Here is a 20,319-nt window from a genome sequence, read left to right as displayed (position 1 = left end):
TCCAAAGCGTCTGTTAGTCTATAAGGTGCCACAGGATTCTTTGCTGCTTTTACAGATCCAGACTAACACGGCTACCCTCTGATACTAAATAATTTCTTGTTTTTAATCAGTATTTTTAAAACATCAAAACATTAAAACACACAGATCCAAGAGACAGTTCTAAAAAGTGATAGAATCTGAGGAGAAAAGGGGGCAAAACTATCTCCCAGATTCTAAACAGTAGCTCTCCTACCTGTTTGTGTAAGAAGCCAACTGTTTTGGAGATTTCTTACCCTATGGAAAAACAGTATTATAAGAAGGCTTAAAAAACAATTCCACGGTTTAACAGAATACCCCCACTTTTATTGCTTTACTAATGTTTTTCACCCCTCAACTGAGTACAGCAGTGGCCTCTGTTAACTTTTTTCCACTGGCTTGTACCTGTGAAAGATGCATAGATTTGAAAAGGTGTAGCTGCCTCTCCACAGTTATCATATGAGCATCTTATTCAGAGATTGGATTGTGATGTCTTTGGTGAGTGGTAGGATTGTGACATCAGAGATAATTTCCCTTTTTACAAGTGTGGTGGTGTACTGTGATCAATATAAATTATCTAAATTTGCTAGTGAGTCACCTATATCAAATTAATTTACAAGCCACAAACCTTTTCAATATATTGGTTGCCAGGATTGGGTAAGGATGGAGGCATAAAGACAAAACATACCAGTTTATAGCTAGCTGTATACAATATAATCTTGATTATTCCAGCTTCACGTACCAACATTCATACATTAAATAAGTATAGATAATCAAAGGAACTGCAAATATAGTTCAACACTAAATCAAGATTTTGCTGTATAGATTAGACAAACCTTTTAAAATTAGTTATCTTCAAACATTCACATATTTAATCTTAATTACAAAAACCTTTAAAATGAAAATCACATTCTTGACAATAATTTTCTCATTTAAAAATTAAACTTGTGACCTCCCACTTTATTTTAGTATTTGGAATCTCAATCCTCTTTGAAAATCTCTACTGGCTAAAGGCTGCAGAGTGATAAAGATTAATATTTTCATATGAACAGGTATTGGGTTCATAAGACTTGCAAAACTATATAAAGATTGTCCAATTGCTTTAATATTCTATTTAAACCTATTGCTCATGTTAAGTCTTCAGGAATGTTATGGATATATTCAATTTAAATTTAAAATTTATGTTAACATCCACTTAGGGTTTGTCTACATGAACGATTAGTTTGCAGCAAGCTGGGGTGTCAATATACCATACACTAGCCTCCTATGGACTAACAGTCCCTGTGGATCCTGGTGACATGCATTAACAGTTCAAGAGTGTGCTCTGAACTAGGGCTGTTGATTAACTGCAGTTAACTCGTGCGAATAACTCCAAAAAAATTAGTTGCAATTAAAAAAAATTAATCACAGTTTTAATGGCACTGTTAAACAGCAGAATACCAATGGAAATGTATTAAATATTTTTGGATGTTTTTCAATATTTTCAAATATATTGATTTAAATTACAACACAGAATACAAAGTGTACAGTACTCACTTTATATTTTTTATTACAAATATTTGCACTGCAAAATGATAACAGTATTTTTCAATTCACCTCATACAAGTACTATAGTGCAATATCTTTATCGCAAAAGTGTAACTTACAAATGAAGTTTTTTTGTTACATAACTGCACTCAAACACAAAACAATGTAAAACTTCAGAGCCTACAACTCCACTCAGTCCTACTTCTTATTCAGCCAATTGCTAAGACAAACAAGTTTGTTTACATTTACGGGAGATACTGCTGCCCGCTTCTTATTTACAATGTCATCTGAAAGTGAGAACAGGTATTCACACTGCAGTTTTGTAGCCGGTATTTATGTGCCAGATATGCTAAACATTCATATGCCCCTTCATGCTTCCAGAGGACATACTTCCATGCTGATGACACTTGTTTAAAAAAAAAAAAAAAGTTACCCTTTCCATAACTGGTGTTCTTCAAGATGTGTTGCTCATGTCCATTCCATATTAGGTGTGTGTGCTCGCCACATGCACTGGTGCTGCAAGTTTTTCCAATAGCAGTATCTGTAGGTGATTGGCTCTGGCGCTCTCTGCAGTGGCACCCTCATGGCACAGTATAAGGGGTGCTGCTGGCTCCCTCCATCCTCAGTTCCTTCTTGACAGAAACTCCGATAGCAAGGAAGGAGGTTCAAGGATGAGAGGGTGTGGAACAGCCATAAGCAACACATCTCGAAGAACATCAGTTACAGAAAAGGTAACTGTCTTTTCTTCTTCAAGTGCTTGCTTATGTCCATTCTATATTAGGTGACTCCCAAGCAGTAGCCCTGGAGGCATGTAGGACTTTATGGACGTGTAGATTGCAAAACAGCTCTGCTGAACCCGTCGTTGTCTCTGGCCTGCTGAGTGATGGCATAATGTGCCATGAACATGTGGACAGAGGACCATGTCGCGGCTCTACAAATGTTCTGGATAGGGATGTGTGCCAGGAAGGCGGCTGAGCTCTAGTCGAGTGGGTTCTGATAATCAGCAGTGGCGGGACCCCCACCAGATAGTAACAGGTCTGTATGCAAGAGGCGATCCAGTTGGAAATCCTCTGTGAGGACACCGGAAGGCCCTTCATCCTATCCACTGTGGCAATGAAGAGCTGAGTCAATTTATGTAAAGGCTTGGTACGCTCTAAGTAAAAAGCCAGGGCCCTTCAGACATTCAGGGCATGCAGCCACCTCTCCTCACTGGTCTTGTGTGGCTTAGGACAAAACACCGCAAGGAAGATGTCCTGGTTCATATGGAAGGTAGCTACCATCTTCCACAGAAAGGCCAGGTGGGGCCTCAACTGGACCTTGTCTTTGTAGAAGACTGTGTATGGCGGTTGTGAGGTCAAAGCTTTAATCTCAGAGACTCATCTTGCTGCTGTCACTGCCACCAGGAAAGTGACGTTCCATGACAGGTGGGAAAGGGCACAGGATCCCAGCGGCTCAAAGGGTGGGCCTGTGAGCCTGGAGAGGACCAAGTTAAGATTCAAGAGGTGGAGGGACACGAGGTTGGGGTGCAAGAGCCGACTGTGGTCCTGTGACAGCAGGTCCGGTCGCTTGGGTAGGGGCTGCTGCCAGGTTCATGTGAGTGCCGAACCAGTGCTGGCGAGGCCAGGCTGGGGCGATCCTCCGCCTTGTTCTCATAGTCACATACTTCCATTGGCCACTTTCCTCATCAAGCAGTCTACCCTCACAGTTCTACGGTCTAGCATGCATCTGCAAGTGTTGTGTTTTCCCTTTAGCCTCTTCTCTCCTTCCCTTCATCATCTGCTCTAATCCCCTTAAAAACTCAACCATAGTTTCTAGCTGCATCTCCAACCCTTAGATATTCTCTTCCATTGCATCTATCAGGTGGCACTTCATACGAATGAAGCACCTTTAGGTACCCTCTCCAGAATAATGTACATCCTGCAACTTCTATGTAGTCATCTTCATAGTCTCTTCATTTCAGTATAGTTGATATTCCCCTTTTGTGTCCAGCCTGAAGAGCATGGTGGAACATATCTCAGTGTTTGGGTGAGATGATGTCAGGAAACTGGCTGAGGCTCAATCCAGATGAGACTACAAAGGATTATGGTGGTTTGTGAAAAAACTGCCGGTTGATGTCTAAGGTGATGCCCACTCTCCTAGTTGAAGGCTTATGTCTGTAATTTGTTATAGAAGTTTTTGACATGGGGTCTGTTCAGATTCCCAGCTGCTTTTAGATTATTAAATTGCAGCAGTAATCAGATGACTGCTTTCTTCCAGACAGGTCCAGATGCTGACTCTGCTGTCAATGCCTCTCTTATCTCTAGATCGAACTACTGCAGATAGTGCTGCACCTTAGAGCTATTCAGAAGCTCAAGCTACTGTACAATGTGGTGGCAAACTTGTTAAGCTCCATGGTTTGCACTGGTACCTTTTGGCTTCTAGGTTTTACTTAAGGTGTTTTGGACCTAAAAAGCCCTATCTAAGAGACTGGTTCTCTTTCCACACAATACTACCTTGATCAGTGGATGTGTTTAAACTGGAGCTTTCTTGGTTTTATAAGAGCCTCCAGTGGTAGGAATCTCTACGAGACCCCTCAGGTTTGGACTCACTCCCCCATCTTGGTGGGAAGAGCACAAATTTGTTGACCTTAATTTAACGTTGCAAAACCCATCTTTTTATGCTGACATCTGGAGAGGGCTGAGGTGATTGGGGCTTGGTTTCTTTTGACTTTCTCAGCATAGGGAGATTTTGATTTTGTAATGGTGTCCTGTTGGCTAGCTGCTTTGTATTTGCTGCTTTTTTTGTTATGACTACGTATTATAATCTTGGGACAAAAAAAATCTCTGCATCAATTTAAAGTTACAGCTAAATTAACTACCATCAAATGTATAGTTTTAGGTAAATAAGTTTACCCAAGGAAATAGTAAAGTAAATAAACTTACCTCCTTCATGTTCTTATTAGTGGAATGAGAGATCCTTCTTCCCAGATCAATGTGACAACCCTTGGTATGCAACAGGTTCCATTTTCTAACATTGTGGGCTTCAGATGCCATAATCTCCTAAATCCCTAGTTTTCAAGACAATTTACAAATTAGGGAATTGAATTTTTAAATGTCAATGAATTTTAAAAATTCAGTTTTTACCTATAGATCTTGGAGATTGTTAGGACAATTAAAAATAACTACACAAATCCACAAAACATTCTGGGTAATTTACAAAATTTAGGGGTGCCATCATTTAGCAGACATTAAAATGAGGTCTTATCACTGGTGGCAGTCATGGAGAACATATGAAGTTCCACCCTTTGTCTACTTTATTTGTAAGCATTTAGTGGGAGGAACCTTATCTAAGGCACTTGGGAGACTGGTGCTGCCATACAAACCAACAAACTTTGGATAAACACCTTGCAACAATAAGTAATTAACAAAACTGCATGGCTAACATTTTATGAAAAAAAGTGTTAACTTGATTTCAAACTTCATTTCAAGTTAATCATTTCTGCTACTAGCTCACAAGTCTGTCATCTAGAAGAAAATCTAAACAATTCTACTAGAAAAGAAAACACAGACAGCAACTGGATGCACGAGATTCAGAAGGAAAGAAAGAACATCTAAGCTCTATGCAAGAGGGAAGATAAAATGGTGGGGGGAAGGGTGAGTGGAAGGGAAGGAGGAAGTTAAGTAGGGTCAAAATGTAAGTCACCCATAACAAAGACCTACCCACATTTGGTAGGTAGGTGCCAGCTTCAAGTTAACTGATCTTTAAAATCTTTTCACTACTAGTTTTTAGCATGCAACATTAACTTATAAATAGACACCGGGTAATGCATTTCATTAAAAACCTATAGCTTCCCCTCTGCCCCCCGACACATTGCCTAGAAGAACATGCCAACTGTAGAGGGATGCAAATATTTGTCAGTAATAAGTACAATAGCCAAACAGTTCTGTAGAAAGTGTTTACCAGGGATGTTTAAATTTTTACTTGCTGCATACAATACTACAGAAAAACGACAAGTTTATTATGAATAGGACACCACATCAAAGAAATCCATGAACCAGAGAATGTGGTATTTATCTACACACGGAAAATCCACTGCAGAAGAATGCATTCATAAGGTTACAATATCTTACAGTATGTTAGATACCAGCCCATAAGAACTTTACTGTTTAAACAAACTGAAGTCCTAATGATTAAAAAAACAAGTATTAAAAATATGATGGGAAATTAGTTTGTAATGTTTTATGAACAAATAACAATCAATATCTTTGTTAGCAGCTTCAACAGAGAAAGCTCACGGAGGCTACTCTCCCCCTTCACCCTTAGAAGGCAGTCTGAAGATCAGGGGGTGGCAAACTACGGCCCAGGCTCACCAGCCGTTTTAATCCAGCCCTTGAGCTCCTGCTGGGGAGCAAGGTTGGGGATCGCTCCGCGTGGCTCCTGGAAGCAGCGGCATGTCCCCCCTCTGGCTCCTATGCCTAGGGGCAGCCAGGGGGCTCTGCTCCGCATGCTGCCCCTGCCCCAAGTGCCACTCCAGGAACTGCGACCAATGGGAGCTGCAGGGGAGGCACCTGCAGATGCATCAGCGCGCAGCAGAAATGTCTGGCCTTGCCTCCATGTAGGAGGCGGAGGAGGATGTGGCATGCCGCTGCTTCCAAGAGCCGCTTGAGATAAGCGCTGCTTAGAGCCTTCACTTCTGAACAACTCCACCGCGCCCCAACCCCATGCTCCGGCCCTGATCCCCCTGCTGCCCTCCAAACCCCTTGTCCCAGCCCAAAGCATCCTCCTACACCCCAAACCCCTTATCCTCAGCACCACCCCAGAGCCTGCAGCCCCTGCTGCAACCTGAACTCCTCATGTCTGGCCCCGCCCCAGAGCCTGCACCCCTAGCCAGAGCCCTCACCCCCTCCCACACCCCAACCCCAATTTCGTGAGCATTCATGGTCCACCATACAATTTCTATACCCAGATGTGGCACTCGGGCCAAGAAGTTTGCCCACCCCTGCTGTAGATGAAGGTTGAAATGCTGTGGCAAGGTAGGCTGGTGATATTTGGACTTCTGCTGTTTGCACTGTATTCATTCTAGAGATAAACTGAGATCTGTGTCTGGCATCTTTCACTAGCATTAAATTAAGGCTAGCCTCTGCTGCGAGGCCTACAAACCCATGACAGCTGACAATATGTGGGCAGGAGGTGAGGTGTGACTACTGCTTAGTGTGGAAAAACTTGCTTGTTTCACTGTTAGATGTGAACATAAGCATCTTTGTTCCTTATGTAATTGAGTCCTGACAGTACTCTCACACAAATGGTGTAATAAAAATGAGCAATAATTAGATATTGCATTTAAATATACTGTTTAATAGTAGAGCCTTTTACATTACCTGTTATGTAAATGTATATGTAATATGAAAAAATTAAAGATATAAGAAAGCAACCAGTGGCACAGTTAGAAATTAATGCCCTACATCATAAACCTAATTAAGTAGTCTTAAATCAATCATAAGTATATTATATGCTGATCACTAAAAAAAATAAAAACAAACAACAACGCACAAGCTCTGTGAAAGCTGTTGATGCAATAGCATATCAGTTTGGTCAAAGACATCACAGTGCCACTGAAGTAGGAAGATAATCTGGGGAAATCCAGGAAAGCTAATCTGAAATAACTCAGAGTGTTAATCTGAAATGGACTAGTTAGACCATACTAAATCACTATGTGAACACTCTCACTCAGAATTAAAGTGGCTTTAATGCAGTTTAGCTTCATTCACTTCGTTATTCACTTCATACCCCTAGTTATTTCACATTAACTTTCCTGGGTGTTCCCATGTAGGTAAGCCCTGTAATAACCAATGCCAAATCTCTGGGTTAGGGAATGCAGTTCAGCAGTCACATTTCATGAAAAAGTCAAAAAGAAAAAACTGTTCACCTCGTAGTAATAATGGATCAACTTTCCATACTGAAAGATTTGCTGAAGATGAATATTTAAAAGAAAAAACGTAAGCAAAAATAAAAAAACATTCATCCAATAAAAACTGTCACTTTTAATAATGTTACATAGAGAATGAGCTCCACTAACATTTTGTTTATAAATTATCACAGTAGAATCCATAAGTACATCTTGAATAAATGGAACATTTCTCAGTTGCCAGACTTTAGACATTGTTTTTGAATTGCATTAATTGGGAATTTCATTTAATTATAATTCTGTATCTTCCTTTTGAGATGATCATATATTTATAAGTAATCTCTTGCTATCATAAATCTACTTTCTGAACCTTTTAACAGTTATAAAACTGCTCCAGTGTGAACTTTGGAATACAATGTCTGTGCAGAGAATCATGTTTTTTGAAGCTGTATGTTAAAAAAAAATGCAACTTAGAAACAAAAGTTAGGTCAGGGTTTTTAAGGGACTTTGGTGCTCGTAACAAACTATTATTAAAGCTAATCAATTTTCCGGACACTCATCTGATATTATTGTAAAATCTTTAATTCTTATCTGTACAAAGAAAAGTATGTTGATGCTCCAAACATCTAACTTTTCACCATACCTACTTGCAGGTCCTGCTCAGGTGCTACATTACCCAAGTGGATTACTCACATTTCATTTATTCCAAAACTAAGAAGTATTTACATAACTACAGCCATTCTTTAAGAACTATTAGTACCAAATGGATAAGAAGAAAACTAAACAAGTTAATATAAACTGAAATACTTTTATAAAAGACATACAAAATGTTAATGACCCTAATTATTAAGAGAGATGAATAGACAAATTATGAATACATACATTTTAGAACAAAATATTTGAAGAATCCATTCCCCTTTTACTTACACACTAAAATCCAAGTTCAAAGTTCTGTTCTCCCATAAAATCTGACAGCCTCAAAACAAGCATAAGACATGCAGGCTCTCTTCTGTTTATGCTGCTATTAATTTTTACAAGAAAGGCACACAACTGTACATGTAGGCCATGGCAAGCTTCTCCATTAAAGTATATTTATTGTAACTTTAAGATTATATTTGTGGTTTGGATTAAGATAGTAAGCCATTTTTTGCAACTATGCTTTTAAAAGAAGAAATTCAGTTCACCTTTAATCTAAGAACACGTCTACCTGGGTTGCAGATCAACAGTGCAATTGTTCCAATAGACCAAATGATGTCTTAATTCTATGATGAATAACTCATTCATTAAATAGAAAAAAAACAAACACAAAAAACTAACAAACTCAAAACAAACCCACATAACCCCTGCTTTGCCCCCCTCCCTCCCCACCTTCAGGGTGGATCTTTGGAATGTTTAAAATTTAAATCTAAAGTGACCAAATGCCATACTTTTATCCCTTCTAGTTAATGCTTACTGTTCCATTACCCTTCAAGAGGTAGCTAGTTCGATGCTCAAGTCACTGCTACTATAGTTACCTTGTACAGAATTATTAGTTTTATGTTTTGGTACATCATTTAGAAGGGTCACAGACAAGAGAGTGGAATCTTGACACTTGGATTATTTTTAAATATTCTCTTTGTGACAAGAGAGCAGCCCAGTCTTATTAGTTCAAAACAGTAACATCAATTAAAACTGATGAAAGTTACATGCAAGTGTCAGGGAGAGAGCACACTTAAATCTGAAAGCATCATCTTACTTCATCTATGCAAACATTTCATAATAAAAGCTGAAACCCACCTAAAGTTGTTGAGTTTTATTAACAATGCAGAACTAAACTCAAGTGCACAAACCTATTGAGCGTTGCATGATGTGTCAACCTCTCTTTCCTCATGTGGGACCTAAGTTTTTTGCTATCTTGAAGAGACAGAAGGGGTAATGGGCAGCAGCCTGAAGCCATACTTTAACGTTTGATGTCTTTAGAGGATAGTTGCTCAGGGATCTGCCACATCTTCCCTCTCCCCAACTGCCAGTTAATCACCAGCTGGTTTCATTGCTGTACACTACACTATACTCAGATTTTCTCTTGGTGCAATGCACTCTGGGGCCTAAGAACTCAGAATAAGGTACTGGAAGCCCGCAGCAGGGTTTCACTCCCATTGCTGTCAAATGGGGGCATCAGCAGGAAATCTATTCTTAGAAAGATCTTTTCAATTTGGGGTAGGGAGGGTACAAGAGTGGAAAGAGGAATGAGTGGCTTTACCTTGCAGGTTACTGGAAGTCCACATTTGGGGGGCAGGAGGTGGTCAGATCCCAGCCATGGCTTTGGTTCTGATGCATAAAAGAAATTAAGCAGCTTGGGCAGAGTTTCACATATGTAGTCTATTCAGTAAAACTCTAAGGAAGTGATCTTCGAGATGGTATCCACTAAACTAAACAAACTGCCAAGTTCTACATAGTTCAATTTATCAAACAAACATTGCCTCTCTCTGGCCTGGTCTACACTATGAATTTATGTTGAATTTAGCAGCGTTAAATCGAATTAACCCTGTACCCATCCACATGACAAAGCCATTTTTGTCGACATAAAGGGCTCTTAAAATCAATTTCTGTGCTTCTCCCCGACGAGGGAAGTAGCACTGAAAATCGACATTGCCAGTTTGAATTAGGGTTAGTGTGGACGCAATTCGACGGTATTGGCCTCCGGGAGCTATCCCACAGTGCACCATTGTGACCGCTCTGGACAGCAATCTGAACTTGGATGTACTGACCAGGTAGTCAGGAAAAGTCCTGGGATCTTTTGAACTTCATTTTCTGTTTGCCCAGCGTGGAGAGCTGATCAGTACAGGTGACCATGCAGTCCCAGAATTGAAAAAGAGCTCCAGCATGGACCATACAGGAGATATTGGATCTGATTGCTGTATGGGGAGACGAATCCGTGCTATCAGAACTCTGTTCCAAAAGACAGAATGCCAAAACATTTGAAAAAATCTCCAAGGCCATGATGGACAGAAGCCACAAAAATGACTCAACACAGTGTTGCGTGAAACTTAAGGGAGCTGAGACAAGCGTACTAGAAAGCCAAAGAATCAAACGGACGCTCTGGGACAAAGCCGCAGACATGCCGGTTCTATGCTGAGCTGCAGGCCACCACTACCCCACCCCTGACCATGGACACTGATGATGGGTATTATCAGTCACCATGCCTGAGGATTTTGCAGATGGGGAAGATGAGGAGGAGGAGGAGGAGGACGAGGACAACGAGGTTGAGGAGCCACACAGCACACCGTTCTCCCCAAGAGCCAGGATCTTTTTCTCAGCCTGACTGAAATACCCTCCCAACCCGGTACCCGGGCCATGAACCCGTAGAAGGGACCTCTGGTGAGTGTACCTTTGTAAATATAAAACATGGTTTAAAAGCAAGTGTTTAATGATTAATTTGCCCTGAGGACTTGGGATGCATTTGTGACCAGTACAGCTACTGGAAAAGTCTGTTAATGTGTCTGGGAATGGAGCGGAAATCCTCCAGGGACATCTCCATGAAGCTCTCCTGGAGGTATTCTAAAAGCCTTTGCAGAAGGTTTCTGGGGAGAGCAGCCTTATTCCATCCTCCATGGTAGGACACTTTACCACACCATGCTAGTAGCAAGTAATCTGGTATCATTGCATGACAAAGCCTGGCAGTGTATGGTCGCAGTGTTTGCTGGCATTCAAGCAACATCCGTTCTGTGTTATCCTCCGGAGAGTGATATCATCCATGGTAATCTGGTTGAAACACGTGAATTTAATTAAGGAGACATTGATAGGTGGCTGTTCCTACTGGGCTGTTTGCCTGTGTCTGAAAAGAAATCCTCCCCACAGTTAGCCGAGCGGTCCGGCGGGGCATCGGCACTGAGCTGTTCATGTTTGGCTGGCAGGGATCTTCCCTGATATCAGCCATGTGGTGCGGTGGGGGGAGGGTTAAAGCGATCATGCCAGAGAAAAGGGAGGGGGGCAGTTTGGTTTCTGCTACTGCATGTTAACACGAAAACCACAGCCCTAAATGGACAACTCAACGGGCTTTGCTTGGTATGGGAAAGGAGGGCGCTGCTGTTACGAAGGTTGCAGAAGCCAAAAGACTATGGCTTCCCATGGCCGCCTGCAAGCCGAATTCTGTTGCCCAGTGTGTTTGATGTCTAACACCAAAGCCGCAGCAACTCAATACAAGATGCAAAAAATCACCTTGTACCGAAATCACATGTGCTATGTAATGTGAATAGTGTTCACCGTGAAAGAGTATACCCATTGTTCTGTAAAATGTATCTTTTAAAATACTTCTCTCCAGTTATTTTCTGGTCTGGGAAGTAAATCCCTTCCTGCAGCCATTTAAACAGACCCAAGTTCCTGAAGACGCGAGCGTCATGAACCTTTCCCGGCTATCCCACGTTGATGTTGGCGAAACATCCCCTGTGATCCACCAATGCTTGCAGCACCATTGAAAAGTATCCCTTGCAGCTTATGTACTGGCTGCCTTGGTGGTCCGGTCCCAAGATAAGGACATGGGTTCCATCTATGGCCCCACCACAGTTAGGGAATCCTATTGCAGCAAAACCATCTACTATGACCTGCACATTTCCCAGAGTCACTACCTTTGATAGCAGCAGTTCAGTGATTGCATTGGCTACTTGCATGACACCAACCCCCACAGTAGATTTGCCCACTCCCAATTGATTCCTGACTGACCGCTCTGGTGTTGCAAGCTTCCAGAGGGTTATTGCCACTCGCTTGTGAACTGTGAGGGCTGCTCTCATCTTGGTATTCTTACGCTTCAGGGCAGGAGAAAGCAAGTCACAACGTTCCATGAAAGTGCCCTTACGCATGCGAAAGTTTCACAGCCACTGGGAATCATCCCAGACCTGCAACGCTATTTGATCCCACCAGTCTGTGCTTGTTTCCTGGGCCCATAATCAGTATTCCACGGCATGAACCTGCCCCATTAACACCATGATGTCCACACTGCCAGGGCCCGTGCTTTGAGAGAAGTCTGTGTCCATGTCCTCATCACTCTCGTCGCTGCGCTGCCATTGCTTCCTTGCCTGTTTTTTCAGCTTCTGGTTCTGCATAAATTGCATGATAATGTGCGAGATGTTTACAATACTCAGAATTGCTGCAGTGAGCTGAACAGTGAATGCTTGCCGTGCTATGGCATCTGCTCGGGCAATCCAGGGAAAAGGGTACGAAAGGATTGTCTGCCGTTGCTTTCATGGAAGGAGGGTTGGCTGACATTTATCCATAATCACCTGTGACAATTTTTTGGTCCCATCAGGCATTGGGAGCTCAACTCAGAATTCCAGTGGGCGGCGGGGACTGCGGGAAAGCTACCACAGTGCACCACTCTGAAAGTTGATGCTTGCCACACACACCGGACACACACTGCCGAATTAAATGTGCATGAGTGCACTCGACTTTATACAATCTGTTCCCAAAAATCAACTTCTGTAAAACTGTAGTAATTTGGTAGTGTAGACATACCCTCCTTCAGTGAGTGCTTTTGAGCTAAAACTTTGCCCTGTCATTTTACCCAAATTGGTAACTGTCTGTGATCTAGTCAAAATTATCTGATATGTAAAGAAATAAAATATATTTATTGCTTTCCCCCTCTTTTTTATAATTAGATTTCAGGTACTGTCTATTCTGCTTTACATGAAAGACTATGGATAACTGGAAAGCTAGTAGGTTTAAATATTGAAAAATGAATGAGTTTATGACAATATGCAAATGAAACCCGATTAACTGAATGGGGAGTGATTTTTATTCTCACTGTTAAAGTTTCAATTTTGTTTTCTGGCAACACCAACATCTGACAACAGCTGTAAGAAAGCCTCTTTGTTAAAGACTCAAAACCCTCACCCCTTCAGTTAAGGGCTAGGAAAGCTCACAAACTCCTTAGTTTCAGGTGGGCAAAACTAAGACTGCCAGCCAATACACGTCAGATATTTCTAGGGTTAAAAACCAGAGTTTTTTATTCTGATGTGGGCAACAAGTCATTTTGGGCCTTCTTTATACATCATGTCCTCTTTCAGGGGCAACAGATTCTTCCTCAAAATGGGGTGGGGGGCACGAGGCACCACCCCCTCTGTGGTCCCAGCCTGTTCCCATCTTCTCCCCAAGACCCTGCCCAAGCCGGGCTAGGGAACCTGGGGCCCACCACCTGTCCGGGGGGCCTCGAGCAGCTGCTGGCCTGTGTCCCCCACCGAGGACAGATGGAGGGTCTGCAGCTCGTGATAGCTGACCACGTAGCTCTTACCATGGCCCAGCGGTGGCTTCCAGCCTGCCTAGGGGCGTGTGTGTGTGTACACATGCATCTTGCGGGGTGAGGCGGGGGAGAGGAGGGGCAAGGGGCTGGCCTGTGGCAAAAAGTAGGAGAGCCATGGCCCTTGGCCCCGCCCCCCCGCCTTGGAGATACTCCTGGGAGCCTCCTGCTTGCTGTGCAGAGGGGGAGGAGTGAAAGGGGTGCTAATGAAATATGTGATAATGTCAGGGTATCCCCCACCCCATGCTCCTTTACCCCATCTCCACAGGGTGTGTGTGGGGAGGGGCGGGGGGGACGGGACACAACAGGGTTCAGGATGAAGGGAGCTTGTTGGCAGCTGTTGCTGTTTCAACTTGCTGATCTACTTAAAAAGGCAGTGTACTTAGAGTAGGGTCAGCGTACTTAAAGGGGCAATGCGCATCTCTCTCTCACGTGCACACAGTGTGTGTGTGTCTCTCACATGCTGTCTCTCTCCTTCCATTCGTGTGGCCTTGTAGAGTGTGAGGCTACCTTGACAACGTGTTAACCCTTGAGGGCTCAGTCAAATGCTAGTTCATCATTTAGCAGTAAAGCATTCCCTGGGAAATATCCCACCCTCTGACTCCCACCACCTCAACCAAGCTTCACTATCATCATTGCTGTGTACAGGATTAAATTGTTTGTTTAAAACATATACTGTGCGTGTGTGTAGTCTTTTGTCTGGCAAAAAGAATTCCCTGGAACCTAACCCCCCCACCCCCCATTTACATTAATTCTTATTGGGAAATTGGATTTGCTTAACAATGCTTTGCTTAAAGTAGCATTTTTCAGGAACATAACTAAAACGTTAAGCGAGGAGTTACTGTATATCGGTCCTATTACAGGAAATAGCTGGTTGACACTTATTGCAATAGAGAGAGTCCCCTTTCATTCAATAGAGATTAAATTAATCCATGCATACAAGTGTGAAAGTAGAATGAATTATATTGTGAAAATAGAAAGGATTAAAGAAATGCTGTCTGTACCTTTAAGAAAAACTGTTGGAATGCTGCAATCCAGGTGTCAGGAATACAGACATTCACATAGAACAATTGCACCATTTAAGGGCAATTGGTGAAGTATTAGCCTCAGATCCATAAAGAGTTAGTAAGGAAGTAGGATATGCATGCTGTGCCCCAGGTGAATTTTACAGTTTTGCTTTCTTTGTTCCTTTGTCTGATTCCCGCTCTTTTATCTGCATAAATAAGACTGTTTTGGCCTTGCATGGACACTCACATATTCTGAATGTTATTGGCGAAGCGCTGCGCTAATAAACAGAGTGGTCTGACAAATTGTGAGTCTTGATTCTAACTTTGACAATTTGGAGGTTCTACCGAGATGGCAACCGTCTTCACTGGGGCTGTGTGATTCCTGACTGTTTTTGTGGGATGACCGTGGCAGCCGGCACCTGGGCATTTGGCCCAAGCGGTCCCCCACTAGAGCGGAAAGGCGCACAGCCACAGTGAGGTCTACGCCATCGAACCTGTTGGTTCCCACTCTGTTCTGGTAGGGATCCCGGGATCTGACATCAGGAATCTGGTCAGGTAATTATTTCTGTGTTTTGTCCGGAGTGAGGACTGTCCTGTCTCTGTGTCTATCTGTCCTCTTGTGGAGTGTTTGAGTCTGGGTGCCGTCTCTGTCTGGGGATCGGCCGACCAAGGGGTTCCTGTCCCCGCGGTCTGAGTGAGTGAAATCTGCACAATTGCAGCCGCACCAAACCTTGGGTAAAACCCTTAGTGTGAAAGCAAGGGCAATTGAGGCAGTAGCCTGTGGGCTCCTTTTGTGTGTTGCAGCAGGCATCGCTCTGACGAACCTGAATTTCCTTCTTGTGTGATTGGTGTGTGAAAGTCCTCCTGTACTGGTAACCAGACGTCTAAGTCGGGACAGTTCCCTAAATGAACGCCGGCTCATTTTATGTATTTAGGATGGGTCCAGACTCCTGTAAAAAGGGTCCAGACTCCTGTAAATTTATGGGAAAATGGTCTAGGCTAACTCAGGGGGATCCCAAAACTCAGTGGCCACTGTTAAAATCTTGGAACAAAGACTGAGTGGACGTCTTAAAGGACAAACTCGGCCAACCTAAAACTAAATTGGCTAAAGGAGAGGTTAATTGTTTCATGCAGTGGTGGGAAGAGGCAAATCATAGGTGGACAAAATCAAAACTGGCCTCTCTCAATTATTCAAATAATAACTTAAAAGCTTTATTAAAAGCCTCCTCTCCCACCACTAGACCGAGCGCTCCCCTTTACCCCGTTCTCCAAACCCCGGATCGATCCAACCCGCTTCATACTCCCATCTCATTGTAAAAAGGACAAAAAGCCCCTTGTTCTGTTCCCCTTTGTTGTCTGCCTCAGAAACTGATTCTTTATAGTGTCCCACTACCAATTCAGCAAGGCTTGGGGGCGGGGGGGGGGGCTCCTCAACTAGCCCCCACCCTTCCTGGTCCCTTTCCTTGAACATTTCTTTCAAAATTGTGAAATGACCACAATATCATTCACAAACGGTTCATTGAAAAAAGCAGGATCGGGCCCAGACAAGCAGGCAAGCAACAGATAAAGAAACAGGTTGAAAGCCCTAAGGGAATAGTGTCAGGAGTAAAAAAAGTAGTAAGTGCAGGCATGAACCCCTGGAACAATACTTAAAAGGGTGAAATCTAAGGTGATAAAGGTGTCATTTTGGAACATAAACAAGTGATTTAAGAAAAGAGAGTGAAAAGTTAACTATAGAGGCTGGAGAGAATTAAGCCGTTAAACTTTGTGGAAAATGTTAAAAAGGACCATGTTAAAGAGAGAGAATTCTTGGTTTCTTTGCAGCCATTCTGAAGGGAAAATGGGCCCTTTTCCAGAAGAGTGCCTGTAAATAATCCTTATATATATATATATACAGCTATGCAAAAACAAAGCAGTGTAAAAAAAATGTTAAGGAAAAGAAAATGTGTATGTATCTATTTGTCTGTGTATGTAAAGTTCTAAGAATCTAAACCAACACATCTGGTTTGTAAAACTACTGTTTTGTAGGTATAAGATAAATTGATTTTGTTTTTGTTTTTAATGCCACTAAAAATTCATTTAACTCTTTAATTCAAAGTTGCAAAACTGACAGACCTTTTTGCAAGACACAGGTAATTAGTGTTGTTTGGCTTTGGGATTTAGCATTTAACCCTTAAGGGGTAACTTGATTCTTTACAAAAATTAAAATGTTTTTAAATAAAGACCAAGTCATGGCTGCAATAGGGCAGTCAGAATCAGGAGAATAGGTAGAGATTCTGGAGTCTTTTTGTTTGTTTGGTTTGGGTTTTTTTTTGTAACAATAGTAGATAAGAGCTGTAATGACAGAATAAGAAATTAACAGTGACCCTCTGAAGCAACAGCAGAAGTGAGGTGCACAAAACAAAAAGAAGCAATGTTAAAAACACTGAGCCTTAAAATGACTCTGTGTAATCAGACTGTCACTTTAATAAAAGTACATGAAAACTCTGTAAAAACAAAACAAACAGTTATACCTTATGTAAAAATTAATATGGCTAATGTTTTTAAAAAGTTATAGTATAGAAAGAATGTGCATTTTCCGTAGGACATGTGCAGCGTATATTGTAGAAAGGGATGTAAAAAAAAATGCAAATGAAACATGCTGCTGAATTAAAATCCTATTAGGGCTCCAAAAAGAGCCGCAATAGGCTGTGTTTTCTTTTTCAGATCCCTGTGTGTTAAGACAGAGTCTCTGAGCTCTGCTGATGGCTTTGAATCCAAAAGCCAAGCCTGTGTTGATGCAGATTACCTAACTGATAAAGAAAGGTGAGAACTGCCAGCACAAACGAAGCTGCAAATAAAGAACATACCTGGTCAGCAAACAAACTGCCTACATAAAAGGCATGGTATAACAAGATACCTTTAATAGATCTGATGCTAATGTTACTGTTAATATTAAACATTAAAATAACTTTAATGTTAGTGAGTACCCCTGTAACAACTTGTAGTGTGTATGATTTTTGGAAAAATCCTTTAAAGTAATATGGTAATGATGCTTCTCAGCTATTACCTGTGAATAAACTTAAAGCTTAACACAGCAGGGAAAACATTACAAACTTGGTCTGCTATATAAGAGGCAAAACTTGAGGTACACCACCTCATGAATTTAATAACTAAACAGTGGAATAATTTCCGCATAACCCTTAAAAAGTAGAAGCCATTAAAACCTGGCCTGCCTATAGAACAAAAAAAAAAAAAAACACAGGAAAATATGGGGGTAATTCCTCTGTTTTGCCTGCAGTCAGGAAGGGTATTTGTAAAAGAATGAAATCTTTAAGCAATAATCAATGCCACCCCAAAAGGGGTAGAAAACTGTTCTTTTTGTCTTTCAGATAATCCAAAGTACTGTATAATGGACTATGTGTATGTGTTAATTCTTGGGGAAAAGTGTTTAAAAAGTGCTAGCAACCCACCAGAAGACAAATGTAAATGTAATGTAAGTACTGTGTTTACCAATAATCACATTTACTATTTGCCACAACAACAACAAGAGAGTCTCAGCTTACTGTAAGCACTGATTTAGCTGAGTTCCCTATCAATCTTGGCATTGAATGGCAAACAGTTACCAATCATCTGTTAAAAGGTAAAAAGGTAACATGGTTCCTAAAAAAATAAAAACAAAAATGTGGAAAACTGAACTATTCATATTATACACGCAAATGGGGACATGTTAAAAATTGCCACTGCATAAAAGCATAACAGCTTACCATTGGTATAACATTTTCTGGATGGTCTCCCACAACTACTGGCATACTAATATTACTACCCTAATTGTTTTTGGTTTTACATTGTATGTGTTTAATTGAAATGTTTAAAATGTGCTGGTGGATAAAACAAATGTATGTAAAGCTAAAGCCACAGGCCCAAATCACCTCCCAGTATTTTCTATTACGTGGACTAAATAAGAAGTGACACTGGCGATTAATAATCTTAGTGTCAAAAGGGGGATATGTAGGAGCAGGATTTTATAATATCCCATAAGAATTAAAGTATAATTTGATTTCATCCTGCTAGTCACTATTTTTAAATAGCAGAAAGAAATGACCCCCTGGGACTATAAGATTCTGTTTTCCCATATGCATTACAAATTGGGCCCTCTCTAACTCTTTGTTTTAAGATTTAGGTAGTAAGAGACAGGATTCTCTATTGTGTCTGTGTTAAGTAAATTAGAGAAACATTGAAGGCCTGGGTCTCAATGTAAATTGTCTTAGTTATCAATTGTAAAACTTAGCAAGGTTTAATTTGCAACGTTTTTTTTTGTTCAATATAAAATACTACTGTTTGTATTCTCAACTCTATTTGTGTGAATGAGGAATGTATGCATCAGGAAAAGATAAGGTGTGAAGGCCATTGTTACAGCCAGAGTCAAGGGACGGCTGTTAAACTGTCTGGCATTTCAGAGTGGATACATGCTTCGCAGTGTAAAAATGCACAGACCCCAGTGAACCAATCATCACCTCAGGACCACGCAGAGTCAATTTTTTTGACTCCAGAAGAAGACGTAGAGGAACAGCCTGCAATACCTTACAATCTACGCTCTCGTAAGGGTTGCCAGAAGCAGATGACTACATAAAGCAAGGCCCAAGAAGAAGCAGTAGTGAGCCGAGGGCCTGGTGGACATAAAACTGTGAGTGCAGTTCCCTCAGTTGAGGTTGTCAGAACCAGAAGGGCCTTGCCTCCAACATGCAGCTCTGGTAGCGCCTGTTCCTCGGCTGCTGGTATCTTAAGGTCTGGGGTGCACACAATGACAATTCTTTTATCCAGCAGCAAGTGTGGATAGCTCAGACCCTTATTATTTCTAAATGCTGGGTCTGCAGCAACATCCCAGCCCACTCTCAAACTGGTGTTCCTGTCCTGGCTATCCCACTCAATTCCCCAGACCTCACTGGAGGACCTTGTCTGTTTAACACAATATGGAACAGTAATGACACCTGGGAAGAGGCTATTGGCAGTTCCTTTACCCCACTTGGGGGAGCAATACACCAGGCAAAAAGGCTCCTAAGTAGTTAAATAATGGCAAATAAAACCAGAGAAAGTTTAAGAGCCCTGGCCAAAGAAACAGGGGCGATCGGACAGGTGGCCCTCCAAAACCGTCAAGCATTAGACATAGTGCTGGTGGCCAAAGGAGGGACCTGTGCTCTCACTGGAAAACAATGTTGTGTGTTTATACAATACCAATGAGGTAATAGATCGCTATAGCCACTTAGAACAAATCGCATATCTTCCCCATGAAGAGCTGAGTTCTTTATGAAAGTGGTTAAGTAACCTGTTCAATTTCTCTGGCATAGGAAACTGGTTGTTTCAGGGAGCCCTAACTATCCTGTTTGGAATCTTGGTGATTTTTGTATGCTTTCAGTTAATCTCCTGTTGTATTCACAATTGTGTCACCCAGATGACTGCCCCAAAACAGAGTGCTAATATGATGATTTTAAATATCGCTGATGAACTAAAAGATAAGGAACAGTTAATTTGTGGAACTCAGTAATTGTTGGTCATGGCGTGCGCTTGACCAAAAGGAGGGATTGTGAAAGTAGAATGAATTATATTGTGAAAATAGAAAGGATTAAAGAAATGCTGTC

At 41.7% G+C, this 20,319-nt stretch overlaps 1 protein-coding gene across 4 annotated transcripts in view; it reads right to left on the bottom strand.

The window, feature by feature from the left end:
• KATNBL1 (katanin regulatory subunit B1 like 1) overlaps positions 1-20,319 on the bottom strand; it is a 47,013-nt gene that overhangs the window by 12,911 nt on the left and 13,783 nt on the right. For all 4 annotated transcript variants that reach the window (XM_050954865.1, XM_050954867.1, XM_050954866.1 and 1 more), the window contains exons 2-3: positions 4,464-4,588; positions 233-273 (exon numbers count right to left, since the gene is read on the bottom strand). In XM_050954865.1, the coding sequence (XP_050810822.1) occupies positions 233-273; positions 4,464-4,574 (152 nt within the window). In that variant the 5' untranslated portion in view covers positions 4,575-4,588. The remainder of the gene's footprint in view (positions 1-232; positions 274-4,463; positions 4,589-20,319) is intronic.

This window comes from Gopherus flavomarginatus, chromosome 5, assembly GCF_025201925.1.
Source record: "Gopherus flavomarginatus isolate rGopFla2 chromosome 5, rGopFla2.mat.asm, whole genome shotgun sequence".
In the NCBI taxonomy this organism is placed as follows: Eukaryota; Metazoa; Chordata; order Testudines; family Testudinidae; genus Gopherus; species Gopherus flavomarginatus.
This window is presented reverse-complemented; position numbering and strand designations above follow the sequence as displayed.